We start from the raw sequence: 14892 nt of genomic DNA, 5'->3' as shown, positions 1-14892 counted from the left end.
TATCCTTATCGCCATGAATATGCCACGGGCCGCGACCTGCATCGTTTTTCTATCACCACGCGGAAGCGTTCGCCGGCTACTCTGCGTCGATCAAGAAACATCCCGCGGTACCAGGCGAGTGACGTAATGAGTGTAAAAACACGACCGCCGGCACGCCGACACGAAAACCCAGCCATCGCACGTCGCGCGCCGCTTTTTGCCCGCTCGGGATGGAACTGTAATAGAAATGTTGACAGTCGCTAATGCTCGGCGCGCGAACGGCCGCGCCTGGCTGCTTGCTGATGGACAGCGGTCGGCGGGCGGCTTCACATGACAGGGAGCGCCCAAGGCGTCGCCGAGCTGGCTTCACAAGAGGGGGAGCGCTCGGTGCGTCGGGGAAGCTCAGGGCCCAGCTGAAGGGGAGACGTAGGATAGGAGGGAAATGATAGGATATGGGAGACATAGGAGACATGGGGTAGGACTAGGAGAGGCGTAGATGGTTCCATCTTGAACTAGAGCGACTGGAAGACAGTGAACATCAGCGAACACACGTCCCGGTCGCTGGACGATTTTTTGTTCAGGTGTCATGCGGTACAGCCTACCGTTCCAGGCTGACAGCGAAGCTGAGCCAGCCAGCCGGCCGGCCGGCCGGCTATTTTTTGCGTGGCTGCCATGCGGGACAGTCTATGTTTCAGGCGGCTATTTCTGTCGCCATCTATTGGAGCGGAAGTAAGCTTATGGAAGCTCGGGCGCGTTGGGGCTAGCGGCAGGGCGGCCGCTAGGCCGGACGAGTGTCTGACACCTGACTGGTGACATCGATGACCTGTTGAGGACGGGGTCGACGGCGTACCGGCGGGTCACGCGGTCACTAGACTGCCAACGCATGGTGCCATCGGTACAGGCCCGCATCGCAGCGAGGTGTCGCCCGCACCGAGCGACCCGCTCTTAGCGCCTGTCACCAACCGGCTCCCCCCCCCTCTCTCTCTCTCTCTCTCTCTCTCTCTCCCACACACACACTCTCGCTCTGGGTGCCACGGCCAGGGTGCACTATCTGCACCCATCTGCCCCCGCCGGCACCCATTCAGCCATGAATATTCAGTCGGGCCGGCCGATCTGCCTACCGGGCTTGTGCGGTCCGCCGGCAGTCGAGCGGTGCGCCGTAATATACTGCAGGTCCCCGCGGCCCGCGCCGCCACCATCACCCTTCACCGGGCGGCGGGACGGGGAGGGAGGGGAGCAGGCCGGCTGGGACCTGTCGCCGGCTGCGTGCCGCCGCGCCCTTCAGCGCCGCTCACGCTCTGACACCGAGGGGGCGGCACGGCGTGACGGCTGGCTGCACGCTGCACGGGCCGGGTCCGCGGCGGGGGAGGCGGCGCCGTACGCACTGACCTGGGTTCAGGTCTGAGTCACCGCGCAGTGCGCGCTGACCTGGGTTCAGTTCTGAGTCACTGCGCACTGCGCACTGGCCTGGGTTCAGGTCTGAGTCATTGTGCACTGACCCGGGCTCACCTTTGACTTTGACTGACCTGGGTTCAGGTCTGAGTCATAGCGCACTGACCTGGGTTCAGGTCTGAGTCAGAACGTACTGACCTGGGTTCAGCTCTGAGTCACAGTGCACTGGCCCGGGTTCAGGCCTGATATATAGCACACTGAACTGGATTCAGGTCTGAGTTACAGCGCACTGACCTGGGTTCAGGTCTGAGTCATCACCCGTTGACCTAGGTTCAGGTTTGTGTCATTGATCTTGGCTTACAACTGAATACTGATTCACAGCCGTCTTGCAGCGTGGCGTCCCTCTGCTTTGATATCTGCGCTGCACCCGTCGTGACCTGATTCAGAGCCTGCGCAGAGCACCTGCGCAGACGCACAATGCGCCGCTGAATGTGTCGGCGGGCGGCCGCACGTAGGCGGCCCTCACGCCCTGGAGGCCTGTGTCCGGGTTGTGCAATCATTCCTCGCATAGCGGGACTGTTTGGATTGTGAAATGCGTTGCAGGCTGGTGGGGCTCTTCCATTGAGTCTAGACACTGCACGCTAAGGACATATCCTACACAGCGTGACAGGTCGAGCCTGGCGTTGCGGATCAGTGCAGACGAGGCGATATTCGTATTTCAGCGTCCAACCTCTTGGTAATGCCCGCACCACCCCACGCCAGGCGGTTGGCCGGCTCGGTGCCAACTTCCACCCGTTCGGCCAAGGCCGCCGGCCCGCTGCCGACTCGCCGCGAATTCCGGGTAAACGACCGCCGAGGCGCTACGCAGAGCGGCGCCCGCTCACGCACAACCCGCCGGTGCCGGCACGGCGGCGACGCGTGACCGCCGGCCTCCACTCGCCCGCCGCCTCCTCCCACCCTCTCTCTCAGCTCGGATACTCTGCCGAGCGAGGGAGCGGGTTGTGCGTGCGCTCCGGCTCGGTATACGGGACAGGCGGGCGAGAGTCGGCGACGCGCTGCCCCGGCGGGCGACGATTGAATTAATTATTCAGGTATGCCATCAGCCGGTGACGGTGGGATGTCGGACTGCGGACTGCGCTGGGATTGCCAGGTCGCCTGGTCGGGTGTGAGGAGTCCACCAGGTCGGCCCTGGTGCGGCCCGCCCCAGTGTCAAATGGCAGCCGCTTCAGTCGGCTGCCGGCGCCGCGGCTATTGATTGAGCGGGTCGTGCATGCAACGGCCTCCGACCCCGCACCCCGACCCCGCCCCGGCCCCGCTGCCATCGTCACCACTATACCGCTGCACCGCGACGGGCTGCTGATATCTGACCTGGCGCAATGGGAACCCCGTGGTGCAGACCGCGAGGGTCAAACAGTACCGCAACATACGACTCCGTGCAGGTGGAAGGACACCAAAAGGCAGCTTTTTATATGCATGAAAATGTTAAAGAATAAATAGCAGGTGAACAATCCATAACGGTACGACTATCTGTTGCTTATAATTGTTCATAGATATCGCTCATTTTCGGTAAATGCTTAATTTAAGTGCTCAGTCTTATATCAGCAAAGCTCGGATTGCACGAAAGCATCGTCTGTTATACTACGCATTTTCTTGATTACAGAAGAGACATCACGATCATGGCGTGCTATCTTTTCGTTTTTACTCGCGTTGCTGTCGTTTTCTTTTTCATTGCAAACGGCGCGCCCGAATAAGTCGATAGCTTTATTTGAATTAAACCGAATGTATTGTTGTGCTGTTTTATTATTCTTCTAAATATTCACTCAATTCAGGTTTCATGCGATCATTAGTAGCTTTGTCACTCATCCACCAATTCTGTCTACCTCGCTGTCATGTCGACACCGTACACGTTCCGCAAATTACGCGCTGCTCTAGCCTTTCCTCGAGTGGGTCTAAAATTAAAATGGTGCCGAAAACACGATGCTCCGCTGTGGGTTCGGTTTAATTTGGGGCTTCATCAATTACGGCAGCGGCTCTGTGAGCGCCACCGACCGCCTATATGCCACCGGCGCTTATTGCCGTGTATTTTAATAAGCGTGCGCCGCGCCGCCGCACCGCCGCCGCAGGGCTGCGCAGATCTCGTCGCTGGTTGCGCCGGGATTGCCGCCGGCAGCGGCCGCGTCGCTGCACGCCACCGTGCGCCGTTTCATCTGCAGTTATGAAATGTCACCGAGCGGTGGTCGCCTCCGGCGCCGCGGGCCGCCGCCTGGAGCCGGTAATAAGCGGCGTATCGGAGCGGCTCGGCCGGTCCCGGCAGCTGCGCCCTCTCCTTCCCCGCTACATCCATCTACCCCTCCCCTTCCTCCCCTCCCTCCCCTCCCCGGTCCCCAAGTTCACGCACAGCGCGGCGGGCGCGCTATTTTTGGGCGGATCACCCCGTTCATGGGTGAGGTTCGACCACTGCTCCATTATCGCGGAACATTCCGTCGCCCCTGACCATTTTTGACCGTTCATGAATATGTAAATGTGGCACTGTGCGTTCGGAGGAGGGTCGCGGGGATGGGCCGCTCGGGGACAGGCTCTGTGCGTTGCGCGTCATCCGGCCGCGGCCGTTCGGCGCTGAAAGGGAAAAATCTCCGCCGGGCCAGTGACAAAGGAGGCTTTTGACGGACGACCGGCCGGCGGGCGGTCAACTGCATCAATGGACACGAATGAAATGTGGAAAATTGACAATGGCTGGCTACTGAAGGGTTACAGAAAAGATTCGGACCGATTACACCCGTGGGACAAAAGACGGCGACGCAGAACCAGAAATCCGGCCGGGACGCACAAAATGGCGGCGGTGGCGGCGCGCGCGGACGTCGCCGTGTCGCGTCGCGCCGCTCGTACTGCCGTGACGTGACGTGTCACTATGTGACGTCGGCTGCGCCGTGACGCCCGGCCGAACTGGCGTTTTATCGCCGCGCGCCGCTGCCGGGGTGGCTGATTATTTTAATTACCGTATTCCCGGGTGCTGCTACCGGCCGGTGGCGGTGGCCTAATGGTCCCAAATTGGAGCGTCCGTCCATAGAGGTCCGGCTTTAGCTCCCCTTCCGTTCACCCATTGTGGCCTCTGACCACCATACACTGACTGCACTGACGAACAAAACCGGAGAGACCTTTGGTAACCATATGAACCTGGGTAGAACCAGTCCACGAAAATCTAGCCCGACTGCTAATGACTATTGACTAATAAAGCTATACCTAACTTATATTTGACCTACCACCACCGAGTAGTAAACTAATCTTGCTACCACATACCAAACAATATCACTTATCAGACAGTCGACGGCCACTTGCAAAGTCACGTTTTTCCATGAGACGAGTGGTTATCCCTGTCCTTTCTTTTTTTAATATCATCAAGGTCATTCAATGTCTGATCACTCCTGTCTTTTTCAAGACAAAAGAGACAATAGACTCGGGCTACCATTTATCAGAAGGCCTTGGGTGGTCACCTGCGGTCAGTTCAATCCAAGGTCTCCGCCTCCGGTAGTCGTCGGTCGCCGGCGAGAGTCGAATGAGCTCGCTCGGAAGCAACAGCCGCTGTGAGGAGGCCTATTTGTTTGTGCCTCACGCCTGGGCCCGAGCCAGAGCGGATTACGGGGGCGTTTTATTTGGTTGAGTCGGCTCGGCGGTGCTGCGCGGCGGACGTGCCTGCTGCCAGCCGATTCTAGACCGCTGCCGCCTCCTCTTTCTCCATTCCTTCGCCTTTTCCTCCGCCGAGCATGTTCGACTCGGGATGGCGTTCCTTTTAATTTGCGTCTCGGCTGGCAAGCGAGCCATTTCTCGGCGTGGGGCGTGCGCCCAGATTGTGTCCGACATCGATTTTCAATTTAATTCCAATAATGTAACATTTGGCCTGACACTCTGACACCCGGCTGTTTTATAACGGGCCCGATCAATGCCGAGTCAAACGGAGCGTGCCTGGCTGAGCCGGCGCCGGCCCAGAGAGGCCGTCAGATGTCCCGTCACCAGTCGGCTGGTGCTGTGGCTGTGTTTGGTGCCGTTGGTGCCGGTGGGCTGTAGTGTGGTCACGGCCATAGATGCTAGCCATAGTTGGGGACACAAGTAAGGTGGAACCTGAACGGAGAGAAGGTGGCGCGATCGGGTCACCATCATGCATGTGTCGCGCTGCAGGTAGTTGGCAGTGAGCAGAGACAGAGGAGAACAGCTGGATATTGAACAGAACAGGTGTTAATGGACGGGTACGCATGAGTACAGGTGGACAGTGGGCACCACAAAACTGGACAAGTGGGCAAATGAACACATGAACAGCTGAACACCGACAGGTGGCTAGTGGACGGTGGACGAACTGGACACAGACGTACAGCTGGTGACGGACAGGTGGGCAGTAGGCAGTACACATTGCCATTGGACGTTATGAGACACCAACAGATGGACATTTGGAAAAGTGAACGTCAGACAATTGAACAGTTGGCTAGTGGACAGCTAGTGATGGACAGATCAAGATGGACACTGGACATTATAGACAGTTGGCAATCGACGATATACCTACCTGGTGGACAGCTACATATGTGACAGACAGGCGGATGGGGTCGTTCGCTTGTATCGGTGTCACCGAACACTGCACTGGTTCAGAGACCAGACAAGCTGAAACATATCCGGCCCCATAACCGGTGTCTGCAATATCTGAACCTGGTTAGAGCTGCAGAGAAATACAGTATGACTATGTAGTAGTCATACTGGGCAGCTGGTTCCTTGGCGCGTAGTCATTGACTACGCGCCAAGGAACCAGCTGCCCACTCTCACCCCGACCCTCACCGTGACCGATGTCGGCTGGTCGGCGATTTATTATTATTCCGCAGACGGGTCGCGGATACGGCGCCTTTTGAGCTCCCAGTGCCCGCGAGAACCGGCTCGACTGGTCGGATTTGATACGGAATGAGCCAACGGAATGGAATGGCCACCGCGACGCTGGCATTTGACAATGTCGAACATTGGGCGGTGGGTGGGCTAGTTTTTCTCGTTCTCTCTCTCTCTCTCTCTCTCTCTCTCTCTCTCTCTCTCTCTCTCTCTCTCTCTCTCTCTCTCTCTCTCTCTCTCTCTCTCTCTCTCTCTCTCTCTCTTATATTATTTCTGACTTTTTTCGTTTTTTTACTTATCATTTGACCTCTGAAATGGTCTGTTCACCGAAGGTCTGATGCGCTCTCCGGCGTCTGCTAGACTGAACATCCGGGAACCAGCCTGTTTTCTGGCCCTTTGTGACTTATGTTGAATTATCCGACCCGACCTCTAACTCCAGCGTTTGACTGAGTATCCGTTCCTATATGACTGCCATTGACTTCTGGCCCGACCTTTCTCCGGTATCTGTCGTTGACTGAAGGTCGGTGGCGAGGGTCGGTCGGTTGTATCGCTCCGATCCAGAGCTGTGAGCCTGCAGAGGCAGGGCGGGCGGTGGCAGGGCGGTGGCAGGGCGGGGTGGAGGCGGGGTGGCCGTTTCTCAGCTCGCCGCCGCCGGGCCGGGTTTATTTGACGGCGCTGTCGACCGGCAGAGGCGGCGGCGCCATTACCATTCCACCAGTGAGCCACCCGCCGCCGACCCTGCGCCGACAGCCGGTGCCGATCCGACGGCCGGCCGCCACTGCAGCCGAAATTAGAGACGCTTCATCATCGTCACAGGCGCGCCACTGTGCCGGCCGGGTGTGTCGGCGGCGGTGACCCAGCTGATCGGACTTTTTGTCGGCGGAGTGTGACCTGTGGCGTCGACCGTCGCGGCCGGCGCCAGCTGTGACAGACTCATTACGGACGCCGCTGGGGAAATCGGTCGGCCGCCCGCGCCCCGCCCGCCGCGCTCATCCATTAACCGGGGCCGATTGTGGCGTCCGCCGCCCGACCCTGACTGACGGGCCGCACCGGAATAGTCTCACTAACCATCCGCACCAATTATCTGCAACATAGACACGACTCATTTTCGTAACATCAGGATTGCGCTGAAGATGCATTGCAAAATGCATTAATCACTACATTTAACAACGGACATTTCCTTTTTGCTTACGAGTCCGCTGTTTCCCAACAATTAGCCCAACCATCATCTTCCAGTCTTCGTACTTTTGTCCCCCTTCCGACTTCATTCCCAATTCACACTGTTCGTCCCGAAGTCCCAGTCCACATCTCCTCTTTTCCATCAGTCCAGCCTCTCTCACTCCACTTCCCAGCCTCTCTCCCTCCTCGCTGCCCGTCCGTCCATCCACCGTCGGCCGTCGGCCGGACAGAGCGGCTCTGCTATGCGATAACTGGCGCGGCCATTCTGCACCGTTCCAATCGACGGCGGCTCGCCCGACGCCGCCCGGGTGATAATGCCGCCCAATATGGGAGCCGGTCACCTCGGGGGCGCCGAGCGTCTCCGGAGACCCGTCGACCCGACCGAAGACCCGCTGACCGACCCAGCGACCCGCCGGCCCGCCGAACAGCCGCCTGCTCGGTTATATCTGACCGTGTATCCTCTGCAGGCTCCCGTCAGTTATATAACGAAATTATACTGCAACGAGTCTGCCGTATAACTGACGAGTTTGCAGAGGCAGTTATATATTTAACTATTTGCCGTATGCGTATTTTCCGGTGGGGTGATTCATGCATATCCATTCTGGAGAAGTCTGATGCGCCGACAGACATAATGGTAGCGAGACGAATGATGAGCGCGCGTGGGCCACCGCACGCAACTGCAGCGGTGCTGCGCACTATTGGGGCTTATCATAGGCTGAATGTCTGGAGCTGCCCACTTTCCTTTTGCAGGATATTTACAAGTGAATAGTTTCGACATTTGCTGCTACATTGCGATGAGGGTAAACTTATTTTTCGTCTCTTCCTCATAGACTCTTCAAAGGCTCCTGGCTCCCAAACTCTCCTCTTGCTATTGCTGCCTCTGCCGAATGATAGCGGCTGCAGGGCGCAGCAGCGTCCCTGCAACATCTAGAGCAGTTAGCTGGCTGACGTTTGCGCACACACACATACACACAGTGCACGGTGCTGCGCCCCGGGCGATCAGCCGTCACTGACTGTTGGCCTTGACGTCACAGCCACTGACGTCCGCCGTCACCGGTGACGTCTGGTGACGGCGCACCGATCGGGGTGCAAGGTCTCAGCATCCACAGCGCTCCCGCAGCGGCCCGCTCCCTCCCCTCTCCCGTTCATCGTCTGGGCTCTGCCTTATCTCAGGTCAGCAGGCGGACCTGCTTCGCCGATTTCTGCCGCGGTACCGGCCCGGAGCTTAGTTCCGCAGATTGGGGCCGGAAACGACAGGAGAGCCGTGATCGGGCCAATAGCGGTGTCTGCAGAACTCAGACCGAGTACACTGTACAGTATGAGGACCGGGGCGGCGCCGGTCAGGACACTGACATGATGCTAGCTCCATTGGTACAGCAGGTGGTTCATCCCCTTCCCATACTCGGTCGCCTTCGGTCGCTGAAATTATTCGCAGACCAATATTGGCAGCCAACTTTACCGTCAGACGGGAACGCACAAGTTCCAAGAACCGACTGAACTGGGCTGCCTATGCGCTGTGATGTTTGCATGAGAAATTCGGAGACCTTCTGAAGGCGTGATTGGATTGCAGGATCTGCAATGCCTACTACGAATCATACCAGCTCTACGCATATGGCACCGCCACAGAAAAAAAACCGGTTGCCGTCCCCTTTCGTACGTCTAGCCGGCGGGGCTGTGTCCACTCCGTTACCGCATGGCAATCCATTTGCGCTCATTGTGAATTCAGCGGCGACGGAAGGCAGTAGACACGCTACCGTAGGGCGGCGGTCGACGCGACGGGCCGACGGCCGTCGACCGCAGACATGCCGTGGGCTCAGTTTAATGTCGTATGTAGCCGGTTGTGGCGTTCGTTGCGCCGGCCAGTGGAACCCTGTAATGGCCTCCAGGGGCCGGAGGGGCGCTGACCGCAGTCGTGTCGCCGCCGAGGACACGAAATTGACGACTCTACGGACGTTTAAACGTCGCATGGGTACTTGGCTGGAAATTGAGTGTTGTAGGGCTTCACTGCTAATAGGTCCAAAAAATGTAAAAAGACACGCATTGTTGATAGTATTGCTAACAACTATAGCAACCGTCGGTAGTAGTAGGTAGCATGGCTGATGTGCCGATTATTCAGATATGATTTTGATGCTGCAACTGCGGGATAGGTTACCGACAGGAAATGCGATCACCCTGATAACGTCACCCGTCCGTACCGGCTGTGACACGGTGGACCTCTGTCTGTCGGCGTGCCGGGTGATAAAATTAATGTCATCCGATTCTGACAGTTGTCCATATTGCTAAGTTTATCAGCATAGGTAATTATCGAACTTCACTTTGGAATGACAAACGGTTAGATGACACTGGCACCGCGCGCTCCTGTTTGCAAAGACCGCCTCTCGCCCCCGCTCGAAGTTAGAACGTTCCGGGGGCGGCGCGGCGCGGCGCTCCGCAGCCAAGGCGGCGGCCTGGCTCCCTGCCGTCCGTGGTGGGGTAGGTCGGACGGCGTGATGCAACCGACGGCCGCGCCGCGCCGCTCGGCCTGCCGCGGTCGGCCGTAACTCAGAGCGTGCCCCAATTATGGACGGCTAGACGTCGTGCTGCACGGCCAGAGCGGGCGAGCAGCACGCGGCCCGCTGCAACGGGCACGCCCATGGGTTGGCCTGAGGGGCTGGCGGATGAGGATGGAGAAATGGGGGCTGTGGGATGTGGGCGAAAACTGTGGACTGAGGGTTGTGGACTAGGGACGGTGGACGGTGGACTGTGAAGTGGACGCTCTTATGCAGGTTCGATGACGTGACACGGCGCCCGCGCCGGAGGCTAGCTGCCGACATCTGACCCAATTACCCAAGCTTGGCCGTTTTAAATATTGGAGAGCTATGAAGGTTCGGAGATTAATCATTGTTCGTGCGGTAGGTGGTAAATTTGTATTGACATATTGTACAATTGTACGATAATTGTACAAAAAAAATATGTACAATTCATATTTTTGAGGCGAACCACTTAAATACAGAAGCTCGGAAAATGAAAAGCTCAGTGGTGTAGGCGATTTTGTTGGTTACCAATTTTGTTCCGGAGATTAATCGAACGATAACGTCATCGAACGGTGACGCCATCGCTCTGTGACGTCATCACCGCGATACCGTCACCCGACACTGCAGCATTGGGTGGGTGTCGACTGAAGGCTGCAGTTCGGGTGGGTGTGTTAGCTGTCAACTGACGGCTGCAGCTCGGGAAAGGTGTCAACTAACAGCTGCAGCTCCGGGAGGGTGCAGGAGCTGACGGCTGCAACTCCGATTGGCTGGCAGCTGGCAATGGCAGCTCTGGCTGACTGGCAGTTACAGCTCTGGGTGGCTGGCAGGTGACTGCTGCAGCTCTGGCTGGCTGGCAGCTGGCAGTTGACTACTGCAGCTCCGGCTGGCTGGCAGCTAGCGGTCGCAGCTCAGGCAGCTGGCAGATGACTGCTGCCGCTCTGTGTGGCTGGCAGCTGGTAGCTCCAGTTGTGCAGCAGTCTAGTCCCTCGGGAGGGCTTGATGGTTCTGAGACCTGACGAGTGACAACCGACTTTTTCAGTGCATCGCTCGCTGCTGTCAGTGGACAGTGGGCAATTGAGCCGGTGCGTGCAGAACGCGGAAGGCTGGGTAGGCTGGCAAAAGGACAATAATTCCAGCTCCCTCTGTCTGCCGCCACTGCCACTCCGTCTGCCGGCCCTGCCCCGTCATCTGCCCCGGTTCGTGCGTCAGCGCAGTGGCAGCGTCCAGGTGCCGGCTGCCGACTGCCGGCTGCTGGCTCTCACTAGTCACCAGGCGGCACGGCAGCCCGTTGCGCAAGCTCCTCGGCCGGCTCCGCTCGTATGAATCCAGCCTTAATCGCCGCTCGGCAGCCAGCCAAGGGCGCTCCAAGGGCGCGCCGCGCCGCGCCGCCGCCTGACGGGGTTTCCTGTTGCACTCGCTCGGTTTGGTCGGTGACTGGGGCCGACCCGACCCGGTCCGGCCCGGCGCCAACTCACGCACACCGGATCAGCCGAGATGACATCAGCGCGGCGCTGGGCCTACCGCAACTGAGCGCTGAGCTGAGCGCTGAGCCACCCGCTCAGACAGGGCCTGCCTCAACTGGGAGCGACCAGCGTTAAGCTGAGGGGCTACCCCGACAGGGCTCTCATCAGCGTCCAGGCATAGGCTGGAACAGCCCCCTCCTCCGGTAGAGCCTGCCTCAACATCACCAGACTTGACCTACCTCAACTAAAAGTTGGTTAATTAGTCCGCAACGCTTCCCACATTTTCCACCGCTTGTCACCATTCCAATTTTATCATCATTCCACCATTCGCCATCATTACCGTGCCGAAGGGCATGCCTCGCGAACCCGCTGCACGTCACGAGGCAGTGGACGGGCATTGCTGACTGGTGTGATGACAGCAATGCGCGTCGAAAGGAGAGCGGGCTCGCGAGGTGTCGGTGACCGGTCAAGGCCGATCGAGTGTGCCGTTACAGAACTGCCGGGCCGCTCTGGTTCAAAACGCTATGTATCGCGTGACATCACTTGTGAGATTTGAACCCGGTGGTGAAACTGACCGCTTGTGAAAGTATTGATGACGTAATGTGCGACTACCGCTTCTACCGATTGATGTAATGTGCGAGTTTAGATGGATATAAAATAAAATTTCAGATGTTTACAGTATGGTGCTCAGAACCCGAAGCACACATTTACATTCTTCATCGTTGACACGCCTGTATTCGATCTGTTTCAGAATTCGATCCGGCACAACCTGTCGCTACACAGCCGCTTCGTCAAGGTGCAGAACGAAGGCACCGGCAAGTCCTCTTGGTGGATGATCAACCCGGACGCCAAGACAGGCAAATGCACGCGCCGGAGAGCCACGCTCGAGACCTCCAAGTACGAAAAGAAGCGGGGCCGCGCCAAGAAGAAGGTGGACGCGCTGCGCTCGGGCATGGAGCACACGCCGTCGCCGTCCTCCTCGCTGGGTGACGGCCTGGACGTGCGGTTCCCGGAGAGTCCGCTGCACTCTGCGGGCGGCTACCTGGGCGCCCCGGGCGACTACCGGCAGCGCGCCGGCTCGACGGCCTCCTCGTGCGGCCGGCTGTCGCCGCTGGCCGCCTGGCCGTACCGACACCGGCTCGACTCGTACCAGCAGGAGCAGCTGGCCGAATCCATCGACGGCGGACTCAAGTTCGAGTCGGCCGTGCCGCTGGCCTACCGGGGCATCAACGGTTACGGCATGTACGGCGGCGGCGCGCCGGCCGGCGGACCCTTCTCCCCGGGCGGCCTGATGGCGGGCCCGAGCGGCCGGCCGGCCGACCAGCCCGGCGACCACTATAACGGCATGCAGGTGAGAATAACGGCAACGGCATGCAGGTGAGAATAACGGGCACTACAGCAGCATGCAGGTGAGGGCACTGAGCACTTCAGTGGCCTGCAGGTGAGTTTACCAGGCACTATATGCAGCGGCCTGCAGGTGAAAACATGTAACACTACAAAGGCCTGCAGGTGATATCATGTAACACTACAACAGGTGACAGGTAAGAGAATGCAACACTACAACGGTCTGCAGTTGAGGGTACCGGACGCACTACAGAAGCCTGCTGGGAACGTCAAATTCTGTAGGGGTTTTCGAAAGGTTCCCGATAAGACGCAAGCAACGAAAAATATTAATTGCGTTTTACTTTCGTTTTGATTTTATTTAGCAACTCTATGCTCTCCATTGTAAGTAAAAAATAAAATGCTACCGAAACTTTTGGAAAAAAAGAAGAACTTCAAATATGGCCGAACCGAGTTTAACCCTCGCCCTGGCAGGGGGGGGGGGTCGATGCGACCCCCCCTAAGGTTTTCCGAAGATAGCGTAAAAACGCGCCGCCAAATTTGGCACAGCCTATGGGGCAACCTTTTTACATATGACCTGAAAATTTCAGGTCCGGGTGACCTTGGGTCAGGTCACCAGGTCAGAAAAACCGGTACAAGGTCATGGTCAAATTTCAGTTTTCTTTTTGCACCTGTCCAACTCACAGTTTTCGACTGATTTCCTTCAAACTTTCAGGATGTGCTAAGTTCACCGAGTTGTATAACATGTAGTCCGGCTTTTTTGAGGTCACTGACCTGAGGTCAGTTAGAGGTCATTACGTCGTAATGTTAAGCCTATGGGAAAATACTAATTTCGGAAAATACTGGAGATATCCGCTTCGTTCTATCACTTTTGTGCTTTGAAACCACGGTACTCAACAGCAGGTCACTTGGTGCTTCTTTGTTTGGTGTACTTATCCATGGGTCAGGTCAAATGAGGTCAACTGAGGTCAAATGACGTTTTTGCCAATAACATGGCACATAATGACGCTAGAGCTTAAAAAATGGTACCATTGTGTTCCCGGTGATCAGCCAAATCGAATGATATGCGATATGCTGCAATTAGGTTAACTTGAACTTAATTTATTAATTTAAGTTTACTTAAAATTTAAGAAAAACTTTAAGTACACTTAAGCAAGCTTGAAAGTATATCATTCGACGCGCCTTGACGTGCTGAGTTCACTGGTGCCTTTCTTTTTTCTTTATCTTAATTAGATCAAAAGTTATAAGCGAAAAAATTTTCACCTGTTTTTAGCGAAATTTCTACATTTATACCCCCAAAACTCCCCTAAATATTGACCTAGAGCAACCAAATTTGCACAGGGGCGAGAAATCCAGGGGGCCCACCTACCTACCAAATTTGGTATTTCTAGGTGCCATAGGAGCCAATCGCGAGGGGGGGGGGGTCGCATCGACCCCCCCCCCTGCCAGGCCGTGTTATGAAAAATGCCCTGCCAGGGCGAGGGTTAACCTGAGCTCCATGTTCAGTCTCGGTATCGTTCTTTGATGCGTTTAATAAAAACATATTCAATAAAAATAGAAATATCGTTTATCAAGCATGCTAATCGTTAGGTATAACGTTAGGGTAGGTACCTATGCTCTCGGAAAACTTTGCATACCTATTTGACAATCTTTCACATGGTCTGTCCTCTTCTTTTCGTTTCTCTTCTCTCTTTTACATCATTATCCCATTCCTGAACCTTTGTACCTATTCTTTTTCCTATTTTTCTATTTCATGCGATGCCACATGAAATATGCGACGCACATCTAGAATTTATTTATGATGACCTATACATTTCTCGTCAGTTTGCGACGGCAGTAACTCAAACGACCGTAATATCCAGCTCTGCCTCAAGTAATACGAACGGACATAAAAGTTATTAATGTCCGCAGTTTGTAGAATTGCTCCGGACTTCCAGAGGCCATTCTGGATTTAGAGAGGGGAAGGCGATGGGTTTTATTGGCCTCCAGATGGCACGTCGGTCGCTGCTGACGGCTCGATCCCAGGATGGCATCCATTCTGCAGTCCACTTGCAGATGGCACCGCGCGATCTCGCGGCAGCTCGGCTGAGCTGAAACTGACCTATCTCAGTTCTACGGACGGCTGGACCTGACCTGCCTCAATTCAACCGTCGGCTGGACCTGAC

The 14892-nt window shown here is 56.6% G+C and overlaps 1 protein-coding gene across 2 annotated transcripts in view; it reads left to right on the top strand.

Moving 5' to 3' along the window:
- The window catches only part of LOC122393778 (forkhead box protein O-like), an 89083-nt gene that overhangs the window by 60745 nt on the left and 13446 nt on the right, over positions 1-14892 (top strand). For both annotated transcript variants that reach the window (XM_043390145.1, XM_043390146.1), the window contains exon 2: positions 12138-12737. In XM_043390145.1, the coding sequence (XP_043246080.1) occupies positions 12138-12737 (600 nt within the window). The remainder of the gene's footprint in view (positions 1-12137; positions 12738-14892) is intronic.

The sequence above is a fragment of the Amphibalanus amphitrite genome, unplaced genomic scaffold (assembly GCF_019059575.1).
Source record: "Amphibalanus amphitrite isolate SeventyFive unplaced genomic scaffold, NRLGWU_Aamphi_draft 000553F_arrow, whole genome shotgun sequence".
Classification (NCBI taxonomy): domain Eukaryota; kingdom Metazoa; phylum Arthropoda; class Thecostraca; order Balanomorpha; family Balanidae; genus Amphibalanus; species Amphibalanus amphitrite.
The sequence above is the reverse complement of the archived record's forward strand: the minus strand, read 5'-3'. Positions and strand labels throughout refer to the sequence as shown.